Source organism: Aspergillus ambiguus (assembly GCF_047715705.1).
Source record: "Aspergillus ambiguus strain CBS 117.58 unplaced genomic scaffold BDV59scaffold_4, whole genome shotgun sequence".
NCBI lineage: Eukaryota > Fungi > Ascomycota > Eurotiomycetes > Eurotiales > Aspergillaceae > Aspergillus > Aspergillus ambiguus.
This window is the reverse complement of record NW_027395517.1, coordinates 929,814-944,342: the sequence shown is the minus strand read 5'-3', so window position 1 is coordinate 944,342 and position 14,529 is coordinate 929,814. Positions and strand designations below refer to the sequence as shown.

The 14,529-nt window shown below is 52.2% G+C and overlaps 6 protein-coding genes across 6 annotated transcripts; 2 read left to right on the top strand and 4 right to left on the bottom strand.

Moving 5' to 3' along the window:
• Positions 1-512: 512 nt before the first annotated feature.
• On the bottom strand, positions 513-887 carry BDV59DRAFT_199109 (YOS1 family protein; the record flags this gene model as incomplete). Its single annotated transcript, XM_073693293.1, has 3 exons — positions 513-568; positions 630-740; positions 794-887. 3 exons carry the CDS (start codon positions 885-887, stop codon positions 513-515), a joined length of 261 nt encoding a protein of 86 aa, XP_073551522.1.
• Positions 888-1,096: 209 nt separating this feature from the next.
• On the top strand, positions 1,097-2,910 carry BDV59DRAFT_199108 (dolichyl-P-Man:Man(7)GlcNAc(2)-PP-dolichol alpha-1,6-mannosyltransferase; the record flags this gene model as incomplete). Its single annotated transcript, XM_073693292.1, has 3 exons — positions 1,097-1,115; positions 1,174-1,452; positions 1,511-2,910. 3 exons carry the CDS (start codon positions 1,097-1,099, stop codon positions 2,908-2,910), a joined length of 1,698 nt encoding a protein of 565 aa, XP_073551521.1.
• A 248-nt stretch (positions 2,911-3,158) lies between these two features.
• On the bottom strand, positions 3,159-7,513 carry BDV59DRAFT_210233 (peroxidase/cytochrome P450 family protein; the record flags this gene model as incomplete). The annotated part of the gene is made up of 8 exons (XM_073695553.1): positions 6,495-7,513; positions 6,341-6,438; positions 6,040-6,281; positions 4,878-5,992; positions 4,295-4,827; positions 3,575-4,232; positions 3,245-3,524; positions 3,159-3,190 (listed from the first exon to the last, which is right to left on the bottom strand). Exons 1-8 carry the CDS (start codon positions 6,942-6,944, stop codon positions 3,159-3,161), a joined length of 3,408 nt encoding a protein of 1,135 aa, XP_073551520.1. The 5' UTR covers positions 6,945-7,513.
• Positions 7,514-7,750: 237 nt separating this feature from the next.
• Positions 7,751-9,564, top strand: BDV59DRAFT_191218 (T6SS phospholipase effector Tle1-like catalytic domain-containing protein; the record flags this gene model as incomplete). The annotated part of the gene is made up of 2 exons (XM_073691865.1): positions 7,751-7,864; positions 7,930-9,564. 2 exons carry the CDS (start codon positions 7,751-7,753, stop codon positions 9,562-9,564), a joined length of 1,749 nt encoding a protein of 582 aa, XP_073551519.1.
• Positions 9,565-10,436: 872 nt separating this feature from the next.
• Positions 10,437-11,375, bottom strand: BDV59DRAFT_113180 (uncharacterized protein). Its single transcript, XM_073686646.1, has 2 exons — positions 10,734-11,375; positions 10,437-10,679 (listed from the first exon to the last, which is right to left on the bottom strand). The coding sequence occupies exons 1-2, from the start codon at positions 11,099-11,101 to the stop codon at positions 10,565-10,567; spliced, it is 483 nt and encodes a 160-aa protein (XP_073551518.1). The 5' UTR covers positions 11,102-11,375; the 3' UTR covers positions 10,437-10,564.
• Positions 11,376-12,665: 1,290 nt separating this feature from the next.
• BDV59DRAFT_113166 (dynactin subunit 2) lies at positions 12,666-14,385 on the bottom strand. The gene is made up of 3 exons (XM_073686645.1): positions 14,294-14,385; positions 14,166-14,225; positions 12,666-14,106 (listed from the first exon to the last, which is right to left on the bottom strand). The coding sequence occupies exons 1-3, from the start codon at positions 14,330-14,332 to the stop codon at positions 12,772-12,774; spliced, it is 1,434 nt and encodes a 477-aa protein (XP_073551517.1). The 5' UTR covers positions 14,333-14,385; the 3' UTR covers positions 12,666-12,771.
• Between the last annotated feature and the right edge of the window lie 144 nt (positions 14,386-14,529).

Below are 14,529 nucleotides of genomic sequence, written 5' to 3'. Positions count from 1 at the left end.
GCGAGAATAGGCTGATTCTGGAGGGCAAAAAAGAAAAGCAGGAGGCATTGGATTCATCCCAGTACTAGGCATATCGTGTCATTATTTTCCATTTTGGTCCTTCAACCACATAGATCGTATCAGGTAGCTGCAGAGCATCGAGCTGGGTGATTTGACGTGTTACAGAAAGCTGTTATTATACTGAGAACGGAGTGCGCTGTTAAGCTCGCTCCAGTACTGAAGTAAAATATCTATAGACAAGGCGATTCGTAAAGTCGTACTGCAAACATGAGGTCTAGATCGACGGGCTCATCGCTCGCGATGGATTTTTGCGGAGCCCATGTGCCAATAAACATATAAGACCGGCACATAATCCCAAATAATCAACCAAATGACGTTCAGCCCCTTTATATGCTGTTTTTTAGACATCGCTGCGCGTGAACATCCGTCTCATCGGTCTGGAATCCTGACTGGCTGGAAAGGCGAAGATTGAATGGCTTTGCCTGCTTCGAACTCCGACATATGCGTGCACTTCACCCGAGGATAAGCTCGTACGCGATCACTATCGTGTTGATCACAATTAGGGGTACTAAGGGGGTAGAAGCGAAGGTCAGTATTGATCGGGTGGCCATCGAAGGGTCCAGACATACTTCGCATCACTGTCCGCACACTTGCAATCAGGTTGATCGACTTCGCTTTAACGCTGGTACTATCATATGTCGCACCGAATGCAGGATCGGCTTGCGTACGGCCCCAGCCAACTTGACAAGAGGTTAGTGTGTGATCTTGTTTGCAGGGAGAACGGGAGACGTACTCCGGGCGAGGAAACGGTCCTCGGATAGGACGGCGATGGCATTGGTGATGAGAATCAATGTATAGAATAGCTTCCCGAGACCGAAGAAGAACATCTTGACGGGACGACGGGAGTCGGGGGATAGAGGGAAGAAGAAGGACGGAGAGACGACGATGGAGATGGAGATGCGATGATACGGCGGAAGTACAGATGGTAAGAAGTCTCACCGCCTGCTTCTTTAGGAGCGATAAAGTAGGTGGTTGTGGGGAAGCTTCTATAGTCCTCCTCTCTTACACACACTTCAACAAGGACTCTGCTGACACAATGCGGAGTGATGATTGCGGTACTGATCTCATCGATGGTGATGCGATGATTGTGGGCTGACTGGGACCGCTGTTTAGTCTATCTGCTGCTTCTCATCGCCATTCCCGCCCTCGTTCTGATCCACTTGGATGTTGCGCCATACACGAAGGTAGAGGAATCCTTCCATATACAGGCCATTCATGACATCCTAGCATATGGGATCCCTGCTCAGAATGTGTCCGAGACACTCAGGTGGCAGTATGATCACTTCACATTCCCTGGGGCTGTGCCTCGGACCTTTGTGGGAGCGGTGATGTTGTCCACTCTTTCGCGTCCGTTTATCTGGCTGAACGCGACGGTGGATAATCAGACTTTGGGTATACACCAATATGCTGTCTGCCTTTCTCGTATATTTCTAACGTAGGAACCAATCAGTGCGATCTATCCTGGGTCTTATCAACGCTCTATCCCTCCTTTCATTCGCTTCTGGCTTGCAACGGGCGTTCGGTAGGCCTACTGCAATCTGGTACCTTGCTTTCCAAGCCAGCCAATTCCATATCATCTACTATGCCTCGCGGACTCTGTCCAACATGTTCGCCTTCTCTATGTCAACTCTAGCGTTGCAATATCTTCTTCCCGACCCCCTCGCCCCAACACTTTACAGGAAGAGGTGTCAGAAAGCACTGTTCTTGCTGGCCACGGCCGGTATCATATATCGCTCAGAGCTGGCTCTCTTTCTCGCTACTAACACGCTTTTCCTTCTACTCACTCGCCGGATTAGCATAACAGGTGAGATCATTCCTGCCGGAGTGACCGGCCTTCTAATCGGCTTGGCGATCACTGTTGGAGTGGATTCGTTCTTCTGGCAGCAATTCCCGCTGTGGCCAGAACTAGCTGCCTTCATATTCAACGTTATTTCTGGGCAAGCGTCGGCATGGGGAACCCACCCGTGGCATTTCTACTTTGCGAATGCTATCCCACGGCTTCTCCTCAACCCCCTGACCTACCTGCTTGCGATCCCGTTCGCATTTGCCCACCCGTCAACCCGATCCGCTGCCGCATACTTGGCGATCCCATCCATCGCCTTTGTGGCCATTTTCAGCATCCAGCCTCACAAGGAATGGCGTTTTATAGTCTATTCCATCCCATCACTGACTGCTGTTGCAGCCCTGGGATCCTCCTATATATGGACGCACCGAACTAAATCTTTAATATACCGTCTTCTCTCCCTGGCGATGATTGGCTCAACCCTCGTCTCCTTCCTCTGTTCAACCTTCGTCCTCCTCCCTGCTTCCGCCGCAAACTACCCAGGAGCCCATGCCCTCAATGCCCTACACACTCACGCCCATAGCACAAAACCCCACATATCCGTGTACCTAGGCAACCTCGCTTGCCAAACAGGCGTGACTCGCTTCTTGGAGACGCCTAGCTTCCCCGATAAGACTGTCAGTCATTCCGCGCCGGAAGACCGCCCCACGACATGGAAATATGACAAAACAGAAGACCAGAAGCTCAAATCCTCCCCCTCATTCTGGGATCAGTTCGATTATATACTCGTTGAGCCTAGCGAAGGCGAAAAAGTCGTTTCGCTGGCTGATTCCCCTGGGACCTGGGAGGATGTGGAGACTGTGACTGGGTTCGCTGGAATGAAGATCATCCGACCCGGTGATAAGGCGGTGGGTGCCGTTGAGGGACGAGTTCTGGATAAGTTCGTCGGTCAGCAAGGTGTCCGATTGTGGGAGATGGGACGCGAGCTTGCAAGACGTGTTGTCACTCGTGGATGGTGGGTAGAACTGACGATGGAGCCCAAGATTAAGATCATGCGAAGGGTTTGATATCCAATCTTGGTCAATACCACGCTGGGTATGTGGGCTACGAACTTACTGTGCCTTACAAGTCCTAGCACACAAATCCATATTCCAATTCCTGGTCTTGGAATGGCCATTCTACTGATTCTACAATGAATTCTCATTCTTCAAATGTTCAAATTTCTCTGGATATGACAGGCAATTTGTTAGACGGTACTAAAAACAAAGTATAGCACCCGAAGCATCTATCCAATATCGATCATGCAAGAGAGCACTTAAGCCGGACCATCAAAGTGAACTTTGAAGGCTGCATTTCAAGTTAGCGTGGTTCATTTCTTATTACTGCACAGCAGCTACTTACTTGACGGCAAGGGCGAGAGCCTAGACCCATCCTCTGATAGATAACTGTAGCCTCCATTCGGGCCTGGGACCTTCTTCAGCTCCCCTTGAGGTCCGGGTGCCCGACGCAGGTTCTCCAGACGTCCAACGACACGCATCATGGCCGTCATGGCAATCTTGTTTGCCTCCCTTCCGAGACACATATGCGACCCCTCTCCGTAATGGATGTAAGAGCTCATAGGCCGATCAAGACGGACTTCATCGGGATCCGGGAAGGCGTCTGGGTCGCGACTCGCTTCAACCTGTTTACCGTCAATACTGTGATAGACATAAAGGGGATAATCACACGTACAATATTAAGCAAGACCGTACTGCCCGGCGTAATCTGGACACGACCGCCACGGTCGTTGAAGACCGCACTGGTGCGGGACTCCCGGTAGAAATTGAATGTTCCATGCAGCCGGATACCTTCCATGCAGTAGCGGAGGAGCTTCTCGTCCGCAGCATCCGAATCTTGCTTCGCGAGACGGTGGATGATGGGGAGATGTTGGGCCCCCGCGGGCGAGAGGTAGAAGTCCATTATCTGGGTGAAGACCTGTGCTTGGTTGGCTACCATCGCCACGGCCGTTGGCAGAATCTGCGACCAGGTCGTCTCCGTAACGTCCAGGCCGCTGTCGAGCAGACGGCGGATCATATGCACGCCGTAGTCGTTCAGGACGGAGTTGCCGTTCGAGCGGAACGAGTCCACCAGGGAGGACATGAGACCGGAAGCGCCGGTGCTCTTCACGATCGCTTCGACAACTTGTCCGAGCTTCTGGGCTGCTGCGCGAGCGTCCCGGCGGAGCGCAAACGACTCGGGCGGGTTGTTGTCGAAGAAGATGGATGTGAAGATCGTCGACATAAGACTGTACATCTCGTGCTCGGTGAAGATCCCGCGAGGGTTCTTCTCGGTCTTCAGCGGCAGAGAGAACATGTCCGAGGCGAAACGGACGTGGGCAATGTTCCCGATGCTGTATGCGGCAAAGCGTTAGCGATGGCTTTGGAATAGGGATTGGGCCGAGGATCTGCTTACTCTCGGGTGAGATCGACTTGATAGACCTTGCCCAGTTTGTACGACCTCTCTTTCAGTAGCTGCTCGGTGATGTTGAGATAGAAGGACTTGACCTGGTCCTGCCATTGCTGGCGGTACAGGGCGCTGGCCATGGCGACGCGCTGGTCGGAGTGAACGCGACTGTCTCCAGAAAGCATGAAGTCCAATCCTGGTTTGCCAAAGATGCTTCCCATTGCATCTGCCCAGGTAACGCGGAAATTGGTGGGATCATCCAGGATACTTCGCACATTCGCATACGCACAAACGTTGGTACCGGGGGGCTTGTATGAGGGGCGGTCCCAGGAGTAGTCGTCCTCGCGGCCCAACGTTCTCATGATCTTTTTGTTCTCAGATGGGATTGTCATGGGATAGTGTGCATAGATCGAGTCGGGCTTGTACCAGTCAGGCAAAGCCCGCGCGACGAGTTTGTAGAAGAGGCAGCCCTGGTTCACTCCCAGGTCGAACTGCGATTCAGAGAAGCCCCAGTTCGTCAGGTTCTTGGAGTTGTAATCGAGCTGGAAACAGCGTCAGTGTTCGTTCATTTGGAGTAGCCAGGGTCACTTACAGTATAGAACCGATCTCCCCGGACCAGGGCCACCGCATCGGACAATACAACCCGCGAGATAGTGTACGTAGGCGCGATGCCTACCCCCGGAACCATAGGTTCCTTCGCCTCTTCGGCCACGAGGCCGGGGTAGAGCTCAACGTTGTCAGGATGGTCATAGAGATGGCGGAGTGCATCCGCGACGCTGGGGTCGGAGTTGATCTCCTCAAAGGTTTGGTAGGGCTTCAATTTGAAGAACTTGCGGAGTTCATTCAACGATCCCACGTTCCACCTGCGGCCCTGCTCTATGCCCATCATCTCGACAGCCCGCAGGACCTTGGGCACGTTCCGAGCCCCGAAGGAGCCCGCGACCTCTTCGGTTGCGCTGGTCAAGATCTGCACCAGATCCTCGTCTCTGTACGTGCCATCTGCCTGACGCTGCAAACCCCCGAATGTACGCTTCATCGGATCCTGTTCGAGGTTGACTGCGAATTTCCTCATCGATCCCAGGAGATCGGCCACACTGGCTTCTTCCCCGTCCTTCCCGACGATCTCCTTGTAGACCTTCTCAGCCCATTTCTCGTCCTTGTAGCTAATGGCTGAGTGCCAGCGGTACGCCAGGTTGAATTCGACTGAGCATTGGTTACCCAGTCCGGATGGAATGGGCTTTTGGTCTTCGGATTGAGCCCGCGGGTCCAGGCACCAGGTGCTGTTGGTACGGTTCAGATTGATGATGGTCCGCAGGTAGTCGTACAGCGTGATGTTCATGTAGAGACTAGTGGTGATCAGCCGTCCGGTCTGGAACAGGTCGTTGTCGTATTTCAGCCACGCCATCCTGGCCTGATCAGGGCTCATATGGGCAGTTTGGGGCTTGGTGAATCGATTATTCTCGTTGATGATCGCCAGTTGCTCCACGACGTGGTTGTGGTATCTGTTCAGCATGACCAAAATAACGCAGGATGCTGGAGGCAAAGCTTGAAGCCGTATCTCGGAGAAACAGTCGGGCTTCAACTTTCCATCCTGGAATGTCCGGATCTTGTTCTGCTCTTCTTGCGTATCGCCGTACAGGATAGCGAGATCCAGATACGAGGATGTTTTGTTAATGTGCTGGTTCGGGTGTCCGGTCTGGAAGATGTCTAATACAAGTTAGCCTAGGTGACACTTTCCGAATGCTGCAACTCACCATGGATAACTAGGGAAGCCCATATGAAGAACATGCTTGACACTTTGTTCGGGTGAGGGTGGAACTCATCTCGAGCGAACACACTGTCGAACACCAGACCGGGATCAGGCAGATTGCTGGGCCGGACGGTACGTGGTGCAATGGTTCGGGCGTATTCCGTGTTCGCAGCACCTAACTGTGGCATTGCTGGGTTGTTATATGAGCCATCTGCACTGCGGTAGGCATACTTTTCGCCGACATATCTGGATGACATCAACATGGGCCAACAAAACACAACAGATACGGCTGGCTATAGACTTACGACAGAGGCGGATGTGGCAAGGAGGTCCAGAGTTCGTTGAGAAACACGTTCGTCAGTTTCTCGCCTGTCTTGGAGCCTTCGGGGAATTTGCTGACGAGCTGTTCACAGAAAAATGTCAATTTCCACCATCCGACTGGGAGCGGTCAATATATACCTGCATGACATGCTCCATGAGCATTGTCTTATCGTCGATCGGCTGGCCCGTCGCTTCAGTTTTGATTAATGAAGCCAATGTGTTGACATCTTTGATACCCAGGTGACGAAGATCCTGCCACAGAGTACTTCCGTTCGTCTCTTCCTCGACATATGTGCCATCGCCGGTCTCTGTCGGAAGAGGACGCTGTGATGCCTCCTTCAATTCCTTGGCTTCTTGAACCGTGTCTTCTATTCCCTCGTCCTCATTGCTCACTTGTAGGGTAGGGGGCGCTTTATTGACTAGAGGAGATCTCTCCCTATTGACTAACGGCGATGACTCTCTGTTCGCCAAAGGGGATCCGACCCTATTGAAGGATGGCTTTCCGAAAGAATCGATGTCCGGCGTCCGCCCGCGGACTAGGAGTTGAGGGTCGCTACTTTCACCCTCGCTGGTCTGGTTATACTTCATTCTGACTGGGGCTCAGAATATATGTGATGAGGATCTGTGGTCATGCGCATGTATCACTTGAATACATAGTATATCATAACAGCTAAGAGAAAACCCGGGTTTCCCGGTCTATATATGTGCTTATCTGCGTGGGATTCTAATTTGTGGAGCTCCAAACCGAGTCCATGTCCTTGGGACAGTCTAATCAACTGCCATGCGATCAGGAAGGACAAGTTTTCAACAAGACTAGATTCCCAATACTCTCTTTGGATAGTTTCGATGATTTCATACCATGACAAATTCTGGCGGTGAAGTTAATGGTAGAGCTGAACACGGAAATTCAGATGTCATCTGAAGAACACAGCACAAGCTTTATCGAATAAAAGTACTCTCAAAGACAATCCTAACAGAGCGCCGTAGGGTTAAGGTTACATCCGTTTTCGTATAGATTGGCGGTGTGGAACCCAATTAACTTCAACCCGTGACATCAGGATGCCAGTCTCGGCATGGCCGGCAGGCAGAAAGTATGGAACATCAGCATTGATGATAACTCCAGGGAGTGGTTAGGAAATTCCAGTCCAATATATCAGAACGAACCGTGCATTTTACAGCTCACGGTCCAGAGTGGCAATAAAGGCATATGAACGAATGGTTGAGCCGGTGTCATAGTGTTTGGCAATGCCGAATCCACGAACAAGAACTTAATGCATATAAGTCCTGCGCAGGTTCCGCTCAAATCACCTGGGAAACAGGGATATCCGAAGATATAGACAACCATATTCTCAGAACAATCGACCCGTAAGCTCTTCCGATGCCTCATCGCCAAGATGGAGTACTTGGAGGACAGCGCGGGCCCGAAGGAATTCGTCCTGTGTTTTGATGGGACTGGCAACAAATTCCACGGCGATGAGTCTGACAGCAATGTCCTGAAGATCTTTCGTGTAAGTAACCGCCGCCTATCGTACAACTCTCCGAACTCTGCAGGAACACTCACCCGGGGTTCAAGATGCTTGATCGCGACGATGACAACCAGTACCACTACTACCAACCGGGAATAGGCACGTATGTGACCTCACGGTCACTATCCGATACTGGTACAGTCCAAAAGGTCAAGTCGGCGTACCTCAAGGCGAAGGCTTCCGCGGTAGGGTCCACATTCGCCGATCATGTCATGGGCGGATACAAGTTCTTGATGCGTTATTACTCCCCAGGCGATAAAATATACTTCTTCGGCTTTAGCCGAGGGGCTTATGTTGCGCGGTTCTTGGCAGAGATGCTCGATTACGTTGGTCTCCTCGAAATGGGTAACGAGGAACTCGTGCGTTTCGCATGGAAGACTTTTGCCAAGTGGCAGCAGCGGCGTACCGACTCAAAGGATTACCAGGCTGAGAAAAAGCAGTTGTACGATTATATGACTGCATTCCGGGAGACATTCAGCCGCCCCGTGGCGCAGATCGAATTCTTGGGGCTGTTTGACACGGTGAACAGCGTGCCGCGGTTTGAAAATGCCTGGATGCAGCGCAGTAGATTTCCGTATACTGCCAGAACGTCCGCAAAGGTGATTCGTCATGCCGTCGGTATCGATGAACGCCGAGCGAAATTCCGTCAGGATTTGATATCAGAAGTCAAGCCGACTGGTGAAGGACATCATCATAAGTCCCGGATCCGACGACGTTTCGAGAAGCATCATCTTCATCTTTCCCATCGACATCATCATCATGATGATTCCAATAGTACTCACGAAACAAAGCCGGACACATTGGAGTATTCCGTTTACCGGCCGACTCGGCCAAGGCGCCGTCAAAATGTACCTGAAGGTCGTCGCCATGCCATTCGCAAAGACCAGAGAACTTCCCGTGCCCCGTCACAACACAGTGGTGACGAAACGGAGGAGTCCGCGCAGTCAGCCAGTGCAGAGAGCAGTAGCATTTCGGAGCCTGGTGAAGAAGAAGGCGACGCGCCACAGGATATCGAAGAATTGTGGTTCCCCGGATGTCATGCTGATATCGGAGGAGGCTGGAAACTTGGCAATGGCGAATCTTGGGCCTTGAGTCATACTCCGTTGGTTTGGATGGTGCAAGAAGCGCAGGCAGCAGGACTTCGTTTCAACCCGGCAAAAATGCACAAGTTTAATTGCATCCCAGACGAACCAATTACTCCGGCACCCGCCTTCGCTCCGCGGAACGATAGGAGCAGTAGTGGTGACAGTACCGACTCCCGTTTCCAAGAAGCACTCCGGAGATCAAGCACGGATGGCAAGATGCATGACTGCCTCCAACTGGGCCAGGGGCTGCCTGCAACGTCTGTTATCTCTTGGAAACTCATGGAATGGCTGCCGTTCCGCCGGATGGACTTGCAGAAAGATGGATCCTGGAAGCCTATTCGATGGCCACTTCCTCGGGGCGAAGTGCGTGACATTCCCCGCGACGCTCAGATTCACGTATCCGCAATACGGCGGATGGAGGCTGATGAAGCTTATCGACCCGGTAATCTCATCGTCGGTGGTGGGGGGCGAGGTTATAGAAGAGCCCCCAAAGAAGATGGGATTGGGAAATGGAATGTAATCAAGCACGCTGGCTGCCCGGTGCGCGAAACGTATCTTCGGAAAGATGCATTCGATACAGGGGTGGGTGTTCATTAGCCATGCATGTGAAATGCTAGTATGTATCAAAATAACAGACAAGTGGTAACCAAACAGCTATGCCATGAAATGCCGGATATGTTTCTCAGACTCGAATCACTTATGCATATGTAAACGCTGTCTAACCTCATAGTACTTCCCAATTTTCACGTAGATATATTAGGCCATTGTGCTCTGGCAACAAATTCTCTTCGTCAAATCTCCCTTCTCCTGATCTCAGTGGCCTCATTTAACCCATGGGACTTTTCAAGCTAAACAGTACAATGTACTTTATCGATGTTACGATTCCCAGGGAAGATATCAATTATAAGATCACTTATTCATAGCTGCAAAAACTCGAGAAACTAGGTATATAATCGCTTGTTTCCGTTTTGTTTCTTATGTAGCTCTCCTTTGCTAGTCGTTTAATTGTTGTAAGCCTAACCTTATGGATAACCACCCCTCATGAGAAAATAGCCTTGCATGATTTAGTACAAAAGCAATGTAAAAAGCATATTTCTTAAGACATAACATGACCGTGTCATTGACAATAATTGTCGCGCTGGTTCGCGTTTTCCAACATCTATATACCTAGGTACAGATTCTAGATCGCGTATCAATGCTATGGTGCCTTGCATCTGTGAAAGAAATGCCATTGCACAGGATGAGTAATGTGCTGGCCCAAATCTGTTTGACTCACTACTACTCTCTGGCAGTATTTAATTGTTATCCAACGCCACGCTGGAGCACATAAATATGTATGTCGGTTGTTGCGACGTATAGGTTCCGTAGGACTAGATTAGATACCTGTCGCCACTAGCGATAGGATAGTATTCGGAGACACCGTGTAGTAGACCCAGAAATGAAACCAAAAAGCTCTTTTTACCTCTATATAGACCATGGTTAGCTTATGTAGAGCCTCATTTACAGTAATCACTTTACCCCTACCCCTGCTCCTGGAGCCATCAACAATAGCCACAGGGTCTCCAGTAAGTTTTTGCTCCGTGTTCCATACTATCACCTAGCAAACAACCGACACAGCGGCGTACAGCACCCCGTGGCATTCTCCAGTGTCTGGCACTGTAAATGATTTTCCCCCACAGTCGGTACCGCTGCGGGTGCTAATAATGCAGTCACTAGGATCAGGTTAGGCGAAGTCCTGCGCAGGCTAGACAAGGATGCAAACTCACCTGTTCTTGCTAACGAAAATTGACCGCTTGTTAGAGGGAACAGGATAACACATATTGCCCGCAGTAGTCACATTGTAGGTATCGGAGCTGCCGTCACAGTTTCCGAGACCAAACATGTAGAAGCGCGCAAGGGTGTCGGAGTCATTTGACGATGTGGGGGTTTGCGTCTGGGCAGTAACGGTGACAGTAGGGGTATCAGTCGAGGTCGCAGTGCTGGGGGTATCGTCGCTTTCTGTAACATTGCTCCCTGTAGACGTCGACTTCTGGCCGTCATTATTCGTCTTAGCTGCTTGGCTGCCTACCACTCCTCCTACAACACCAGCAACGACAACAATGACCGCCACTGCAAGCCCGATCAGGATCCACATCCATCTCTTCTTCTTCTTCGGGGCGGTCGAGATGGGCTGGTCTGTTTGTGGGTAAGGAGGTGCGAAGGATACAGGCCAACTGGCCTGTCCATTGGCCTCTGGATTGAAGTACTTGTCATCGTTAATGGCGGGCGGGTGGACAGATGAGGACTGAAAGTTCGGTTGCGCAGATGTCAAAACAAGATGTGGAGCACTTGTAGGATCATTTTCAACGTAGGCGCGCTCCTGTACGACACTGTTAGCAAACGTCTATATCCGTAAGGTGACGACAGACCATGACCGATCCCCAAGAGACGAGCAACCCTTAACAGATGGGTGCTGGCTGAATAGAGGGGAAATGCGCAGTTGACGCTCCATGAGCCATAAAGTTTATTTTCCCTCTTACCCGTGAGTAGATTAAAAGGCGCCGATCAGAAATGTGCCTAGTTAGCCTAGTGCGCACGGCCAGGGTAAGCACTAAACAGCAACAAGCTCTGTAGAGTCTCCACTGTTCATGAATTGGAGATAATAGAGATATCAAGTATCTCGTCTTCTCCGCATCAGACGCTTTCAATACCAGTATGACGGATCTGACGGTGGAATGACAGCCTGCTTGCCCTTCCGAATCACCACACGATCCGGCCAGAGCGAAGAGCTCGCATATCCTTCGGTCCCCTGGTACCTTCGCGGAGACGGAGAAGCCCGCCGCTTCGTAGGTTGAGGAGCAACTTGCTCCTCCGCATCGTCCGCGGCCTCTTGCTTTTTCACATGTTGCTCGATGGTCATCAACTCCAGCAGCCGCCCAGGATACTGCTCATCGATGATTTCCTTGAACAGCGCCAGCGGCCTTGCGTTCCACAGTCTCTCTGCCAAATCAATGGCCGACGGTGAGCCTAAGAATGGGTCCGCGCCGTGCTCAATCAGCACCCGTACGCACTTCCCATGGCCGCCGTGGATGGCGCGATGGAGTGCCGTCTCGCCGTGGTAGTTCGTCGCGTTGACATTGATGTTGGCCACTCCCTGTCGCAGTAGAAGTGTGATGATATCCGCGTGGCCGCAGTTGGCAGTGCCAATCAGCGCGCGTTCGATATCGGCTGGAGTTGATTGTTTCTGCGCGAGAAGCCCCTCAACCAGCCCCAACTTGCCTTCTCGGGCAGCTACGCGCAGAGCTTCTGGGGTATATTTCTCTTTTGTCTGGGGCTGTTCTGTTCCACTCGGGGGAAATGATTTTTTGGTTCTCTTCTCTGGCTTTGCTGTCTTTGCAGGGACAGAAAGGGAGACCTGCGAGAAAGAGGTTGAACCTGCCGGGCGTTTGAGCTTCTTGAGCTTAAAAAGGCTCTTGAGCGTCTTTCTGAAGCCGGCCATGGTTTGTCACAACAAATTTTCGGCTGTGTTGTCGCATGCATTCGATCGGGGGATTCCCCGCCTTTGTATACGAGCGAGGTGCGTCTCGTATCCAGCGCGCACAAGCTTACCTTAGCTTAGTTCCACGCAGAAGCTTTTTCGTACACGGTCCCTCTCCTTATTATCTCTCGAGATAGAACGGTGGTACTCCATATGGTCTTACAAACCCATTCATTGGTGCATCTATACTAGCTAGACGGCTGTACAAATTATTCATTAATACTTCCAGTGCAGTTCAAGCAAAGGGGGCATAGATATTGGCATTCGATCGCAGTGGCTGCAATACCTTAGGCATTGTTTTCCAACCGATCCAGTCGCTTCTCCAAGTTCTGAACCCACGGCTCCACAAGCTCGACGTTGTTCTTCAGCGCCACCTCACCTTGCTTCATCTTCTCCTCCACCACCGTCAGGCCCTCGCGCCACTGGTCAATCTCGCGGGCCATGTCCGCGTGTCGTCTTTCGAGCGTATCGAGGGAGTCGGACGCCTGCGCGGCACCGGCGTGGATGGCCCGCAGCGAGCGTAACCGTTCCAGTACGCTGGGGAGAATCGGGTGGAGTGACTGGATGGTAGGCAGCGTGGCGTAGAGCGCCTGGATCTTTGTGGCCTGTTCGTCTCGTTGTGTCGCCGCGGGATCGACTTCCGTGGCGGCAGAGGAAACGGACATGTCGGAGGTGGTCTCGAGGGCTGCCGACGCAATCCGGGCGTTCTGGGCAGCTTTAGCAGCGTCGACGGCACGCTTGCGCGCAGATGCGAGGGCCTCCGTGTCTGCGGTCAACTTGCGTACGCGGGCAGACAGGGTCTCGAGGTGTGGAGTCGACACGGTTGTGGAAGGAGGGGCGGAGCCCATTGTTGGAACGGCTGATACGGGGGACGGTCCGACGAGGATATTCATGAGGGTCGAGAGACGGGATGTGAGATGGTCGAGAGCTGGGAGTACAGGCTGCAGAGCGGGGTCAGAGATGCCGTCTGCGATGAAGGGGTTTGAGGAGCTGGAGATGCCCATGGCAGCTTCGACCAGAGCCAGCCGGCCGTCAAACGCTGCTGCATGGGCCAGCACTCCGGTTGATGCTGGAGAGGCCGCATCCTCCGTCTCGGGTTTCTTCACCGGCCCGTCGGGTTTCTGGACAGCCGGAGAAGTCTCAGAGCCAATCTTCTGGGATAGTACAGCCGCAGCCGAGTGTGTCCCTGAGACACTTCGGGATGAAGCGTACATATTGTCCAGCGCGCGGCTCAATTCCAGCACGCCATCATCGTCGGCGGTCTCCTTTCCATCTCCGCGGTCTTCTGTAGGTTTCTGCTCCGACCGCCGGGAAGCCATCTGATCCTGTAATTCCGCGACCTCCCTCCTCAGCCGGGCCAGCTTTCGCTCCAGACTTTCATCCTCGCTGTCGCTAAAGTCGCCCACTTCCTCCAAGCCGTTCTCGAGACGCCGTCGACGACTCTTGCTGCGATAAGCTTTCCGTTTCGTAGCGATACTGTCTGAGAAGTTCACGTTGCGAGCGTCGACAGTGGCGCCGAGGAAATGCGCGCGAGCCTCGTCGGCGTTCACGCCTTGTCGGTCAATGTCGGAGTTGGAGCCGTCGTCGTCATCAACGTTGGAAGCGGTGCGGACAGTGGCAGTCTGGCGAGAATTCGTTAGAATGTACTGGAAATAAACTGTTGAATCATTGGAAATCGCACTGGCAAAGTAGAGGCTTCGTCGGTCAGGTCAGGAGTTTCGTAGATATCTGGCGCGAGATCCTAGTTCACAACCGTGGTACATCGGTCAGTCTATCCATGGGAAGAGAAGGGGTGAGCGTGGGACAAACCAGATCTGGAAGACCGGCATATTTCTTATTGAATGCCATTTTCCAGGTGGTATATGGTGGAATTGGGAGTGCTTGATGTGCGGGAATGTCGCGGTGCTTTGTTGGAAGCGGCCGATTGTTGATAGCATCACGTGCAAGGGGTAGTGGCGCCTCAGGCATAATAATTACAATGACTAAGATGACGCACATGCACGTGGGGTAGTCGAAGCGCAGCCTCGGTGCGGTTCCCAAAGGGG